General features: G+C 44.6%; 1 protein-coding gene across 1 annotated transcript in view; it reads left to right on the top strand.

Moving 5' to 3' along the window:
- The window catches only part of Stip1 (Stress-induced phosphoprotein 1), a 36,406-nt gene extending 22,192 nt beyond the window's left edge, over positions 1-14,214 (top strand). Inside the window, exons 4-9 of the mRNA XM_037416437.2 lie at positions 2,437-2,557; positions 3,011-3,107; positions 4,905-5,066; positions 10,678-10,781; positions 13,189-13,352; positions 13,869-14,214. Coding sequence (XP_037272334.2) covers positions 2,437-2,557; positions 3,011-3,107; positions 4,905-5,066; positions 10,678-10,781; positions 13,189-13,352; positions 13,869-13,941 — 721 coding nt within the window. The 3' untranslated portion in view covers positions 13,942-14,214. The remainder of the gene's footprint in view (positions 1-2,436; positions 2,558-3,010; positions 3,108-4,904; positions 5,067-10,677; positions 10,782-13,188; positions 13,353-13,868) is intronic.
- The last annotated feature ends 1,789 nt before the right edge of the window (positions 14,215-16,003 follow it).

The following is a 16,003-nucleotide window of genomic DNA, read 5'->3' on the forward strand; positions in this document are numbered from 1 at the left end:
CGAACCCATGAACGGCTACGGATGTCTCAGGCTGACAAAAAAAACGTCGTCCTTATAAAACTTGAAGCTGAGGTGCTGACATCCACGAAATCTCAGCTCGTTCTCACTCAATTCAGGTGGGGGCACAAGACAGTTTCAAGCAGCGCATGTGTTTTGCTGCGCTGATGCGCACCCATGCACGTGTGACAACCACGTAATAAGAGCGACTAGTGACACCAGATAGGACCGTGTGTTAGTAACGATACAAGCAAAACCAAAGCAACTGGAAACTGGCTGTGAAAGCCACCTGCACACTTTATACATGTGGCGGACCTTGGGAAATATTTTTTTGTAGAATTAATGTTCTCTGACTTCTAGCAACAGTGCTCTATTGATTAGCTGGCATAGATTTCTGTTTGTTATTACTGCTCAACTCAGTCAAATTGGAAATTAACACATCAGTTCGATATATGCCTTGCAAAGTTTCTTTTCATTGCAAAACTTCGATGTTACTGTAGCATAATCACGAGGGGCATGCACTTCTGTCAAGTTCGCCAATCTAGTGCATTTTTCCAACTACACATGCACATTTGTTCATGCAGAAGTCTGTAAAAAATTGTTATGTTGCCCAAGTCGGCAAATTCCAAAAATTTCTAAAAGTTGAGTGGCTGAACTAACTACTTAAAAGTGCTGGGTGCACGAGGAAGAAATTTAACATGCCGAAATTGATGGGGGGAAAAGCGTCGATCACCGGGGATCGATTTAAATATGCGTGGTAACGAAAGAGTTATTAAACAACCTCAGGTTGTCGAAATTTCCGGAGCCCTCCACTACGGCATCTCTCATAATCATACGGTGGTTTTGGGACGTTAAACCTCGCATATCGATCAATCAATCAAGGCATATTGACGTGAGGCGTGTACTGGTTGATGATCGCAATGCCAGCGTATTGCTGCCTCCCTTGCTGCACACAGAGGAACTCGGCACGTGCAATTGGCCACGATGAAGCTCTTTGCGTGGTGGCTTCTGTGTGCAGCGTATGAGTCGCCTTCACTTCTTAAACAACTGTTAGTGGAAACGTTGCAAAAACTCTTGCTTCGGTGTGCAGCAATTCGAGGGAATATGAGTACCTATGCTATTGCACGTCTTACTTGCTTAGAAAGGAGAATGCAAACACGTGTTTTAGGAGCAATACACGGAGCACATGCTCGAACCGTCATCAGGTTGAAAAAATAGGAGGACAAAGTTTATGGCTAATCTTCCTTCAATATTCCAAGTTGCCTCTTTGTGTGCAGCAAAAGACGCAGCAATACCTAGGCATCGCAATTATCGGACAATACACACCTCACGACGATACGCCTTGCGTATACGTAAACACACGTGGACAGTGCTGTCTGTGTCGCACTCGAGCCTCTAACATAACTGTATGCACACAACGGCTCACAGATAGTGGCAATTTTGCATAAGGTGTTGCATTTTGAATAATTCGATTTGGCAGCCATTGTGAGATAAAATGGGGACCTTATAGGTTTTGTGAAGGTTCTATTTTTTGATTTTTTCAGGTTTTCTTTTTTAATTTTAATAATTCAGTTTTTTGGCCATTGTGAGACAAAGTAAAAAGCCTTTGCAAAGCTTCTATATTTCAGTATTTCCTGGTTATGTTGTATTTTAAATCATTTAATTTTCGGAACATTGAGAGACAAAATGGGGAGCTTATATAGCCGTTGCAAAGCCTCTACTGCTAGATTTTTCCAGGTTGTATCGAATTTTGAATAATTTAATTTTATGGCCATTGTGAGACAAAATGGAAACCCTATTATAGCCTTTGTAACATTTCTGCTTCAATATTTCCTGTTTGCATTACATTTTGAGTAATTCGATTTTGGAACCATTGTGTGACAAAGTGGTAAGCCTTTGCAAAGCCTGGCTGGTTGTGTCCTTTTCCATGCTTCATCAAAGCTTTCAACTATTTTTTTTCTGGTCTTTTAAAAGGTGCTGTACATCTTGTAACTTTATCACTGCCTTCTGAGGCTGTTTTGGTATCTAGCTGGGGATTTATGCATCTAGACAATCTAAGAGCTGTTATGTTTTTGCCATTTCATGTACCTTAAATGATTACGTGTTATTGCCTTTACCTCTCTAAGCGATTTTATTCAGAACTGCCATAGTGACTTGGTGGCTGAGGTGTTGTACTGCTAAGCACTAGGTAGCATGTTTAATTCCTGATGCAGCAGCTACATTTTATGGTGGCAATTCACTAAATGATATTAGTTTAGGGGAACATCAGGTAGGCTTAAGGCATCCAGATCTAGTGCGCTATCCGCCTGATAATCGTATCATAGTTTTTGCACATAATACTCGCAGAGGACAGCTCTGCCATGTTTTCACAGTTGCGTTCACACATTGTCACGGGCTTGTTTCTGTTCTAATGTCCTACCTTTTGTGACTCCTCGGCAGGGCGTATGCACGAATGGCTGGAGCGTATGTCAAGTTAGAGGACTACCCAAACGCTAGGACATACTACCAAAAGTCCCTGACGGAGCACCGGATACCAGACACGTTGTCGAAGCTTAGTGAGGTATGCCGTTGCAGACCTTGGGCCTCAAGTAGCACTGATACTGGGCTCATTGCCAGAATTTTCTTTAAATGTATGAAGGCCTTGAGAAACTCCCATTATTTTATTAAGGTCCCCAATAAAATGCACACCTTCATCAGAGTTTCATCCAAAATGGCACAGTTAACTCTGTTTATGAAGTCTGCGTTCTGCATGTGGATTAATTTACAGTAATCGTTATCGAAGTCACCGAACGACAGTTCACTCATTCTTTACATGCACCATGTGCAGCCTAGAGAGCTGGGCTAGAAGTGTGGGGGATTGTGCCCTTGATTTCAAGATACGTGTTTGCACGCTATACAGGTTGTGACTGAAGGGGGAGGGGGGGTGCACAATTGACCGTTACCGCAGCCGTAAAGTCAAGAGGGGTACTGGCGTCGCGCTGACGGGTGAAGGGGTGCTCGTCTTTCTTTGCAGGTTGAGAAATTCATCAAGGAACAAGAGAGAAAAGCGTATATCAATCCGGAAATATCGCTTGAAGAAAAGAACCAGGGCAACGCATGCTTTCAGAAAGGCAAGTGTACTAACTGTTCGTTCATTTTGTCATTTTCAGCCAAAGAATCGGCGCGAAATGGTAGTGGTTAATGCTGTGTCAGTAAACCATTGTTCTGCATTACTGAGAAAATCACTTGCATAATAGGGAGACACTGCTATTTTGCCATTACTCCATTTCGGCGTGGCTGTCAACAGCACTTTTTCTATAGCATATTACACTGCCCCTTTCCCCTTCGGTTTTAATAACTGACAAACTTGCGAAGCACTGCTGTGATGAAAACCATGCGCGTCATCTGACCGGCTCTTTCGTCGGCCGTCCCATCCTCGCTTTTCCTTGCCTTTCGGTTCTCGAGGGCACGGATACATAGCGGGCAGGGTCTGGTCTTGGAGAGCTCAAGATGCTGGCTTTTTTCTGAGCGCCTTGGCCAGTTATTTTGCATTAGCCCCTTTTAGCCTCAATGTTTTCAAAAAGACTGCTGTAAATTGCAGTATAAATACCCGAGGCATTGATAGAAGTGTTGGAGGTATTCTCAATACGCCTGTGCAAACGTAGCTAGTTTTTTCTATTATAGTCTTCTGCACAACTCTGCCAAATTGAAAGGAAGGTGGCCGAGGATGAAAAAGACTAACGTCGCAAGCGAATATCCGACGACTCTTTGCTGATAAACTGTTCTCTCGGTAGCTACTGTTCATTTTCGTTATTTCTGAGGTGTAGAACAGCGTAATTCAAAAGTGGGGCCTCCCTAACCTGTACACATCGCTCGCAGCATTCCTCGATCTTAGTCCTAAATATTTGATACCGGTGCTCAGTGGTTCTCAGAACTGCGAAGGTTGTGTGCTGATCCCGAGCTTCAGCGCCTAAGCCAGCTTCCGCTTTTTTACCAACCTCATTGTAACAAAGTGCATCTTGCATTAAAATAAGTTTGTTATGTCCAAAAATTTGTTATAAAGCTTTATTTTTAACACTACATCTACTGCTAGACTATTTTTCGGTATGTCTCTCATAATCATATGGTGGTTTTGGGACGTTAAACCCCACATAACAACAATATTTTTCGGTTATATACTTCATTATAACTGATATATTTTATTATATCCAGATTTGTTTTATAGAAGTTTGACTGTATTCTCTTCTGTAAATCAGCCTGGATTTTTTTTGCAAACTTGCAAGGGTACTTAGGGCAGAATTCCACATGAGTTATCTGAATATAGTTGCTCCACTTTATGATGAATGGTTTGTGAGGCAGCTAGAACGTAATGATTATGAAGGGAAATTCGATTTGCCTACCGTTGAAGGTACGATGTAAATATTACGATAGGCCCATTAAAGGAGGTCTCACCATTTTATTATGATGTTAGGATCTGCAAAGTGTCCAATAATTGCATGACGGCCACTCAAGTGCCGTGAAAAGCTTTCTGTCAGAAGTGCGAAAGCTTGCGTTCGAACCTTTTTTTAGTTGCAATTTTTTAGTTGCTGCATGCTAGCGTCTCAACACGTGTTAACAGGGTAAAAATCAAAAGGTGCACCTAGTTCACCCTACATTACACTTCACATCAACCAAGCCCTTGTGTTCTACGTATAGGACATATCATGTATACTGATGCAGTGCTCAGAAGGCATTATTTTTGTGTTGTTGAAGTGGTATTAAGGTAAAATAAAAAAGGAGAAAGTTTTCTGCCCTTTAAAAAAATGAGAGCAAGATGGGTTAGAAAGGCACTGCTACACTTGCGTTACCTCTGTCTTGTGGGAAAGCTGAGCAGTTGTGGTCGTGCTGCAGTAGATTAAATGCGGTGCCTCCTGTATGCGTGCGTGCAGGCGACTACCCCACGGCAGTGCGCCACTACACAGAGGCAATCAAGCGTAACCCAGACGACGCCCGACTGTACAGCAACCGGGCCGCCTGCTACCAGAAGCTTGCCGAGTTCCAGCTGGCCCTCAAGGACTGCGAGGAGTGCATACGCCTGGACCCTGAATTTTGTATGTTGTGCAAATACGGTGGGCTTATCGAACGGAACCTAGAGGAACTAGGAGGACATGCTCTCTTTAGGGTCTTCATTTGCTGAGAGATGATCTGGGGTGCAAAATTAAGGTGCAAAACAAATTGGGTCAGATCGTCCGCTCTGGTGGGTCAGCGGCTAAGGGCTTTTTGTACTTTTTGTTGGACTGAGTTTATTGGTGGCACATGTTCCGCTGGTGCCAACTTCATTCTGTCTTCCGAAATCTTGCCTTTTCTATGTTCAGGGTCAGAAAGAGCATAGAGCTGTGAGGCAGGCCTAATAATGTCAACATCTTCGGAGACGTTTGTCAAGCTGACAAACTGGCGTCTAAGTGCGGGAGTGGGCACAGGATCATCAATATATATAAGAACAGTTTAATTCTGAAAAGCTGCCTGCCTGAAGCTGTGATGAAAACCATGCGCGTCATCTGATTGGCTCTCCAGATGCCAGAGCTTCCTTGCCTTCCGTCGCCCCTCGGTTCTCGAGGGACATGGGTCAAGCAGGATGGTCTGGTTTGGAGAGCACGAGATGCTTGCTTTTTTCTGAGCTTGCTGGCAAAAACTGCAGTTTCGTGTTGAGTACCAGTTTGTAAAGAAAATAAAGCTATAATGGATCAGTTCAAATTGGCTGATAGACAAAGCAGACGTTTTTTTTTTCGGCAGTGAAACCCCAATATAACAAATATGGGAAAAATGAACAGTGTAGACCACTTATAACGTAACCTCATATGGTGCAGAACCGCTTACAATGCAGTCTTTTTCTTCTCCCATTTACCCTCTCATAGAACCCCATGTATATGCATACCGCTTATTGTGCAGTCCCCCAAGATGAAAGACCGGTTGTAATGCAGTTGCCGGAAATCTGGACAAACGTGGTAGCAAGTGCGCTTCTGAAAGGACGCGCGCTGGGTGCGCCGCTGGGGAGCAAATGACGAGGTCGTTACGGAGGAGGGGACGCGAAGTGAACGAACGAAGGGCAAAGGGAAGAAACAGAAAATGAAAAAAAGATTGCTGGACACTGCACGGGCTCGCCGAGTAAGGGAGGAAGACTGTTGCCTCGGTGACCGATAAGCCTTTGTACCGTGCGCCGCTCATTGTGGCACGTGCAATCCTGTCCTTATCAACTGCATGCGCTTAAGTTTCCTGACAAGAAAGACGCCATCGTTATCGGGCTTGCAACAAATATCATGTTTGCTTTCTCGTCCGTTAATTGAAAACCTATTACGGTTTTATGGCACGAACTTTCTCTTTTGCTGCCAGTGCGCTGTTGTTTGTAAGCTTGGCGAGTTGTCTTCATTGCTGATCTCCCGGCCGCGAACGCAAATTTCGTATCATGCACGCTGTTCTTGGTTCACTGCTAGTGCGATCTTTTTGATGCGAAATCTTCATGTTTTGTCCAACTTTCCGCGACAACATACCAAACGGCAAGCTAGGCCTAGTCGACATTCGTTGCGCTTTTATCGGTGGCGGTCGCGTGAATCTACATTGCGGTCAGGTACCAAATCAACGAAACTCTTTGCAGTGGCCGCACGTGACGGAAAAAGTACATATCGTTATTGAAAATGAGGGCGGCACATGTAGTGCTCAAATAGTGGTTCGCGATTCGATTGCTATGTCTTAAATCGGGTGCACGCCCGTGAAATCGAATAATTGGTGTCTTTCAACGCGTCAAATTCTGGACCTGATTCGACATAGTTTCTGTGTAATGCGCATAATCGAGGTGGCCTGGTAGTCGGTGAATTCCCACGTTGGTGCTTTTGCTTGTTAGGCACAACCTTTTGCGTTCATTTAATTGGCAATGCGTGTCTTTGGATGGTAAATTCTTTTAACATTCAGAAATTTAAATATTAGCAAGCACGCATCGCATGTTTCGATTCTTGGACAGGCGAAGCTACATGCTCAACCCGTTTTGTGCAATTGCGACCGTTGAAAAAAGTTGTTTTGGTTATAGTGTGGTACCGCTTATAGTGCGGATATTCGCGATTCCCACGGCTTAGGTTATACCGTATTTTCCGGTTTATAGGTCGCACCCTTGTATAAGTCGCACTCCCCTCAAAATAGCAGTTTTTCTGAAAAAAAACGTATATAAGTCGCACCGGTGTAGAAGACGCACTTGCTCATCCGACCACCGACATTTAAGTATCTCGTCGTGACAATGCATTGCAAAAATGCATGCTTGCGACGGCCAACGCTTTTGCACGTTTCTAGCTATCGGCAGTCACGCGTGCGAGCGCTTTTAAACACCCATAAAAACAATACTTTCAGAAGTACCTTTATTATTCCGATAGCTTGGTGACGTTTATTCAAAGCCATCGAAGTCGTCTTCCTCCGAGTCGCTCACGAACAATGCAGCTACTTCTGGTTGCAGTACTGCTGGCACATCACTGTCGTCCTCCGACTCGCTCGAATCGGATTCTTCAACGTCGCCATCGGCCGCGCAGGGGATCAAACCGGCCTTGCGAAAGCCCGCCACAATGGTCTTCGCAGAAATTGACTCCCAAGCGTCACTCACCCATTTCGCCACTTCGCCGAACTCTGCGCGTCTCATGCGCCCCGTTTTTGTAAAGCTGTGTTCTCCCTCCGACATCCACGTTTCCCACGAACGTCGCAGAACTGCCTTGAAGCTGCGGTTGACAGAAATGTCAAGCGGCTGAAGCATCTTCGTCATGCCGCCGGGAATAATCACTGGCATACAGTTCTTTGAACTGATCTTTTTCTTGACAATATCGGTGATGTGTGCCCGCATACTGTCCATTACCAGCATTCCTGGCTTCACGTGGAAGAATCCGTCTGGTCGACGGGAAAAACAGCGGTCAAGCCACACACTCATCATTCCCTCGTCCATCCAACCTTTTGTGTTCGCCTGAATCACCACTGTAGGAGGGAAATTATCCTTCGGCAAGGTTTTCCGCTTAAATATTAGCATTGGAGGCAGCTTTGTGCCGTCCGCGCAGCAGGCGAGCACAACGGTGAAGTGGGACTTCTCGTGGCCTGTTGTCCTCACCGTGACAGTTTTCTGGCCTTTTTCGGCGATGTTTCTCCCAAGCGGGATGTCGAATGTCAGCGGCACTTCATCCATGTTAACGATGTGGCTCGCGCTGACATTCTTCTTCGCAACTTCCTCCCTCACGAATGAGCTGAAGTTGTCCAGTTGCGCCTGAAAGTCGTCGGGCAGCTTCTGGCACACTGTCGTCCGGGCTCTCATAACCAGCTGATTCCGTCGCATAAAGCGGAAACACCACGACGGACCACCATTGAATCCCGTAACATTGGTCTCCGCTGCCAGAGCCTTCGCCTTCAGGCGCAGCTGCACTGTTGACAGCCCTCTTCCTTCGGCTCGTTGTTGCAGTACCCACGTGCGCAGGCTACGCTCGAAGCCCGGCCAGCGCGCCTTCTTGCCGCGGTTGGCCTTCTTTGTCGACTTCATCGTCCGGAGGATGCTGTGGGCCTTGCGCCAGTCACGGATTATTTTTTCACTGACGTCGAATTGCCTCCCTGCTTCTCTGTTCCCGTGGTTTTCGGCAAATTCAACAGCGCGCAGCTTGAACTTGGCGTCATAGCTTCGCCGACTTTGCTTTCCAAACGGCGCCATGGTTCGCGAGGTTCTACGGCGCTACCGGCTCTATGCTACGACGCACAACACAACACACGAGACGCGCGCAGCAACAGCGACACAGCGAGTGCAATGAAGACGTTATGGCGGACGGAAGTGACGGTAAAGAAAGTGGCTCTGAAATCCAAACTTGCTTTTCATAATTTACAATTTAAAAAATACCTCCACATTTTCACCCCTCTGATTATTTTTTTGTGCAAAACTACATAGCTGCGTTACCTTTAGGGTGTTAACTTACCGTTAATCTTACTTTCTTTTTAAATGTGGTTTCTGTGCATCGCAGAAGGCCGCGGAGGAAGGAAAAAGGTAGCGGTGAAGCGCCGTAGACGCCATTTTGATGGATGGATGGATGGATGTGGCTGTACCCTTTAGATTGGGCGGCGGCTAACGCCACCTAGCCAAAATACTTAGTGAACTAATCATTACATTTATCTCTTTTTTTTTTTTCTTTAAATAATGTTGAGGATTCGTACTTCACAGTGAAGGGTTTAATTTTCACTCGTGCCTTGACTTTAGCCACCAATCAGATAACCTCTGCTTGACGTAAACAGCGCCACCCAAGCCGTGGCATCCAACTCGACTTTGAATGTATATAAGTCGCATCGTTGTATAAGACGCACCCACGAAAAATTCAGAAAAAAACCGCGACTTATACACCGAAAAATACGGTAAGCGGTCTATACTGTATTATCATTTATATAACATGTAATCAGACGGTATCACTTGCTGCAAGATGGCAGTAAGCTAGAAAACTGCAATAAAGAAAATGTGGGTGCTGGTGCCATCCTGAACTTCCCACACCAGTCGTCAGGATAAATATAGTACATTGTTTTCCGACAGAGCCCGAGACTTAAGACACTAAGTTTCACGAAATTTCATTTGGCCAATGTGTCTAAAATAAGCGGGGAGGGGGAAGGGAAACGAAAATTCACGACTACACCATCAGAGGTTTCAGCGGGAAATCTGGAAAAGTGAACCACGTGCCCCAGCTGGGACGATGCGGAGATTTTGTCATTATTAAACCTATGTTGTTGAAATTAACGAGCTTACAGTGTACAGTAGACTCTCGATAATTCAAACTCTGATAATTCATACTTTCCGTTTATTCAACCAAAATTCAATTTTTTGCTTGGCCCTCTATTCTTTCATGTATCTTAACTCAAACTTAAACATTCGCTTAACTCAAACATTCAAACATTCGGTTAACTCAAGCATTCGGTTAATGCACACTTTTTGCAGTTCCATACCAGAAAGTAGCTGCTACTTTACCACTATTATTTAAAATTTGCAAGCTTATATAGTCCTAACACTCTAAAATGAAAAGTATGCACGTCAGGCTTTCAAGAAAAAACAATTTGCTAGTAAACGAATGTTTGAAACAAAGCGCACGCATGGTAAACCGTGATGCTTCTCAACTGGTATAGAGAGCTTTGTGTTGAAGGCACATACAAAGAAGCAGTTGGCAATATTTATGTAAAAGGTGTGATAAGCAGTAAATGGCCAATAAATTTGTGGACATTACACCTGTGTTCATTGCGTGCAGTTAGAGTTTAAAAATACTTGAAAAAATTTTAAATGTGATAGAATTAATGCATAATCATAATGTGTGGTGTCACCTCTCCCAGAGTCATCTATATGAGAACTTCTAATAATTAAAACTTCTTAATAATTCAAACAAAATTCAGAGGTCCCTTTGAGTCTGAATTAATGAGGGTCGATTGTACAATTTATTATTTAATACCAATGTTTCAGGTAAACAGGAAGTTCATCAATGTTTCATCTTGAGTTTGTTGGCACTGCATATTGTAGGATCTATTATAGGATATGTCGTGGGTACAACAAGCTCTATGCCGTGTGTGCAGTTGTCGTGAAGACCTCTGCTATAGCGTTCCTGTTGACTGATCATGCAGTGTTGGCGTTTACAATGAATTGTCTCTGACAACATGGCAGTAATAGTTTTCACGCATCCTTCATTGCAGTGAAGGGACATGTCAGAAAAGGAATGGCTCTCATGGCCATGAAGGAGCACTCCAAGGCACTCAATGCGTTCCAGAAAGCCCTGGAGATTGACCCGAACAACCAGGTAAGACCGCAGTTTGGCGTTTTTTTTTTTTTTCGGAGGACTGCAATTCTTAGACGGCATTTTGATAACAGACAAACGTCGTAGATGACGGACGAATGGTGTGCATCCTTGTCTAAGTCCATGAATTCTACCATTGCGCAAGTTCAGCTGCCATTGCCTGCATCAATCAACATCTTGTGGTGCGAGCATCTGTTTAGAGGCCACACTTCCTCCCTGTATCACAAGAGACAGGATGTGAAGGATGGAGAAACGCGAGAAGTATCTCTTGACAAGTGCAATTGTGGTCACGGGAGCATTGCCAGCTGCACGCTTCAGCTCTAGTTGCACAGCAATGTGTGGGAGTGATCAGTATTGCGAAGCCCACGAACTGTTTCAGGGAAGAAAGAAGTGGCATCGCCCCAGTTACAAAACGTTGCTGTAACCAAAATTTTTTGTTTGCTTTTGAAATACCTGAAATGATGTAGAGGTCATTGTGATGTTTTTTTTTTCGAGGCGTAAAGAGCGCTTCATGGCGTAAAGAACACCTTGCTTGTCTCCTTGCCGTGGCAGTCTTCCTTTCTTGCCTTTCTGCAGCACTGCTCGAACACGGCATCGCATCGTCTGCTCGGCATCCCTGTAGTGTCTGCGCGCACGTGAGTAAAAGCGAAGCACGCGCTATGAGGACACCGAACAGGCGCTGCGGTGGGGATTGTCAGAAGTGCTGCAGGATGTTGAGAAAAAAGGCCACCGTAGAAAAGTTCAACATTGTAGAGCCTGTGATTTCACTTTCCTTTCGACTGGATCTTATGTCGTCCTATGCTGCGCAGCCTGTAAGTTCGAAGCGCATGCATTAATTTGCTTTATATTCACTTCCTCAAGCTTCTAGAGCAATGTATTAGTCGGTACTTTCCAGTGTTTTCTTCACTCATTCTCACAATCTCGGAAACAAGGCATAGCAGGCATGGCTAAATAAATGCAGCTAGTTTTTTTTGCTATAGAATGTACATACCTGACGTCTTGTCCCCAGCGATAAATGACACGAAGCGGTAGCTGATTTCAGCATTTATTTATTGCTGTGACGGCAGTGGGCGAGTAGCAAGTGGGAGTTTAGATCAGTCTCATCTGCACGGGTGCTGCCACGTTGGCTTCCAAGCCCAGCTACTGGCGCTTACGGCCACAGCCGCTTTGCTTCCCCAATATGTTGCTTGGGCAACTGCCTGGGAGAACGCCAGTTTATGTACTCTTGATCACACATGGCAGCGTGCAGGCGCCGCTGCGGAAAATCGTCTTTAAGCTGCTCTTTTTGTCTCCAAATGGCCCTAAAAATGAATTATCGGCATTTAACAAAGCTTTGAAATATTGAAATTTTTCAAAAGCTACAAGCTCGCAATTTTTTTTTTTCGAATTGACGCGGAGATTTAATTCAAAACGTGACAGAACACGAAAAAACGAAAAATAGAAGGTTTTTGAAGGGTATATATAGTCTACTCATTTTGTCTCAAAATGGCCCTCCATATGAATTATCGGCATCCAACGCAACTAGAAAAAATTTGAATTTTTCAAAGGCTATAGGCTTGCGATTTTTTTCAAAATTGTGGGAAAGTTTAAATATTGAAAATGCGATGAAAGATGGAAAAATTGAAACATAGAAGCTTTACGAAGGGTATAGTCTACTCATTTTGTCTCAAAATGGCCATCCAAAATGAATTATCAGCATTCCACACAACCTCGAAAAATTGCAATTTTTTAAAGGTGTGGATTTTGTCAAAATGGTGGAAAAATTTAATTATTAAAAATGCCAGGGAGTATAGAAAAATTTAAAAATAGAAGCTTTACGAAGGGTATAGTCTACTTTTTTTATCTCAAGATGGCCCTCAAAATGAATTATCACCACTTGTCACAATCTAGAAAAATTGCAATTTTCCCAAGGTTTATAGGCTTTCCATTCTTGCTCCGAATGGTGCTGAAATAGAAATATTGAAAATGCAATGCAACTTGGGGAAATCGAAAAATAGAAACTTTCTAAACGCTATAGGCTACTCATTTTGTCTCAAAAAACTCTAGAAATGAATTACCAGTATTCGACGCTAACTCGAAAATTGCAATTTTTCAAAGGCTCTATAAGTTTATCTGTAAATTACCAGGGGATAACTAGGCTTGTGCCCCCAGCATGCGGGGACCACGAGTGTTCTAAATGTAGGAAATTTTCAGTTCCTTTTGCTGAGTAAATGGGGACATTTTGCTCCGTGCCCACACGGATGTTACATGCGTATAGATTCAGACTACAAAAAAATTCGTATACATATGTAGACGTCTTACTCTAAAGAATGGAAGTCAGTTTTTTTCTTTCATGTAAGTTGTACATTGCACGCTCTGTTGTAACAGTGGGAAGTTGACAGTTATTTTGTCACCACTTCTCGATCGGCAGGACGCGCTTGACGGCTACAAGCGGTGCCTGATGGCGTCGGATGCCGATCCCGAGGAAGTCCGCAAGCGTGCCATGGCGGATCCTGAGGTGCAGAAGATCCTAGGAGACCCCGCCATGCGCATCATCCTGGAGCAAATGCAGAGCGACCCCAGGGCACTGCAGGAGTAAGTGCAGCTCATGCCACGCTGGAGCATTTGATGTTGCTCCGAGCAAGCATACTTTGCCTGTGCATTTGTCATAGACATGCGATGTCTTTACCATCACTATTGATCAGTTATAGTCCATTGATCAATTAATCATTTTGTTCCGATGACAGCGTGACATACGAAGAGTCCAAAATGTGTGCTGCAGGGATAAAGAAAAAATAACACTTAAGTATCGTAGGGAGGGCTGGCGGCGTCAATCGCATTGCTAGGCATGGTGTGCCTCGATGTGAACAAGGCAATGCACATTTTCCTCCAGTTGTCACTTGCATCGCTGCTGTGGTCGTTGGAGCACCGGGGATTATTAACCTCTGCTTCAACTGTTGCTTTGTTTCAATGTTGTGACAATGTTTGACGGAAGCCTTCACAACTCGCTCAAACCTACTGTTGCCAGATCTCCCGCCGACACAATGCTACACTCTAGTGATGCTCCTATGTCAAGATTGACCTTTTTTTTTTTTTTTCGCCGTAATGCAGGCACTTGAAGAATCCAGACATTGCCGCCAAGATCCAGAAACTCTTGGAGTCCGGACTGATTGCCATTCGCTGACGAGACAGTCCATAACATGCGTAGGGCGGAAAAAACACTGCCTCGCCTCTGGCCACGTGGCGAGCGAATGTTGCCCGTTTCTTAGGGCAATGTAACATCCTCAGGCTGCACCTTCGAGCCCACTGTTGCTTATATTATGTCAAGTGTCTCCTCTTTTTTGTTTTTTTTTATTTTCACACTTTTTGTACAATTTGCAGAGGGCACTATGTATCTCAGTCTTGCATTGTTTTTTTTTTTTTTTTTGACACATTAAAAGAAACTGTTGCATTTGCATATTCTCGTGTTCACTTCTGGAGCTAATCTGTTATACTTATTTTACTTGCTGTGGTGGTGCAGTGGTTATGGTGTTTTGACTACTGACCTGGAGGTCCAGGATCGAATCCTGGCTACGTTTCAGTGAAGGCAAAACGCGTCCAGGGCACATTAAAGAACAACACTTGTATGAAATTTCCAGAAACCTTCAGTTGTTCATGTATATATTCACGCATGCAAACATGCACGAATATGCATTATGGGTGGTTGGACCTACTTCAAAAAATCGGCAGCTTGCGTGGAACAAGTAGCACATTAACCGCAAAAGCTAGAAAAGCGGCTTGTCTAAAGCTGGTTCTTCTAGGCTGTAGCAGCAGCTAATACAAATACACTGGCAAGGTACTCACTGTGACTATGTCATAGATCATTGTAACTTTCACGAAGTAAGGAAGCATCTGGCATGCCATTATTCATCATTCTGTGGAGTAGTGTGGTACCTGCTACACATTTGTAAGGAATTGTGCGTTTTGTTTGTGCTATGAAGAATTATGGCTGAGCCATTTTTAATGTGTTGGAAGCAATGACCCAATTGCGATATTTTAACCTACTACGACCCAATGTGACATATATGATAACACGATTGCTTGCCCAACAGGACCCTTGTGGAGGGCATTTTTCTAAGAATATTTTAGCTCTGGCGTGGTTGTGTGGTAGAATAATCTAACGCTATGTAAAAGAGGCAGGTTGAAGTCCTCTTCGTTTCCAAAATTTTTTTCTCGCTTAAGGGGGGACGGCGCCTTTGAAAACCGAAAAATCGCGAGAAAGTCTTCTTTAGAAAAACCATATTGTTGGGTTGTGTGTCATATAAACTGCCTATTCTGTAAATATCAGCGCCTAATTCAACCCCAAAGTGCAAAAAATATGCTATTTTGGAGGCTGCCACAGTGCCCAAAACATGCGCAAAAGCCAAAATATCAAACCAAAATTCGCGTGCGCGCCATTCAGAGACCATGCGGCTGTTCTGCGCCATCTTGGTCTTGTTTTGACGTAGAATTCTTTCTCTCTCGTTTGCCGCCTTTCAAAATGGCATCAACAGCGCGGTTGAGACGCTATTGGCGTTTTTCCGAGATACGATGCGAAGTGCTGAGGGCGGTCTCTCCTGGCAATGGCGCGGCCAGCGCGCTCGTCTCGCTGTTGCTCTCTGCTCCGTCCGCCTCGACAGACGTCTGTTTAAGGGCCGCTTTTTTGCCTTGCGCTGTATTTTCGATCAGTTTATCATTTTTTTTTTCTTTTCGCACAAGTTCTGCGCTCTATCTTTGCTGCTGTGCAGGGTGCCGGCAACGAAGCTGGAGACTGTGCGGAAGTTCGGAGCGCAGAAGCGCGTTATGCGGCATGTCCGTGATTATAAATTCCGCTTTTCTGCTGCAAGTGCACAATGCGTAGACACTTGCAGCGGCGGAACTGTGCTATCAACTGCCACCAGTCCAGAATCTGACACACTCTGTGTACAAGGAGGCGCGAATGCATCGAGCGTGTCCGAGATCGCCGGGTCCAGCACGTGCTCTGAATCGGTGCCGTCGAGCGTGACGCCGAGTGTTGCCGAGATCGCCAGACCTAACACTTCGCCTGCATCGGGGCCATCGAGCATGGGTAGGCCGTCGACCCTTCACCTGCGGATGCATTTCCTAACTAAGGAATAAATCGATGCGAATGCGAGAAATCAAGACGTCGTTCGCGCTGAGCTCGAATCTACGCCAGTGACGGTGAAAAAATTTGAACTGATGCAGCCGGCTCTTGAGCCTGCAGTGAC

Source organism: Rhipicephalus microplus, chromosome 8 (assembly GCF_043290135.1).
Source record: "Rhipicephalus microplus isolate Deutch F79 chromosome 8, USDA_Rmic, whole genome shotgun sequence".
Lineage (NCBI taxonomy): Eukaryota > Metazoa > Arthropoda > Arachnida > Ixodida > Ixodidae > Rhipicephalus > Rhipicephalus microplus.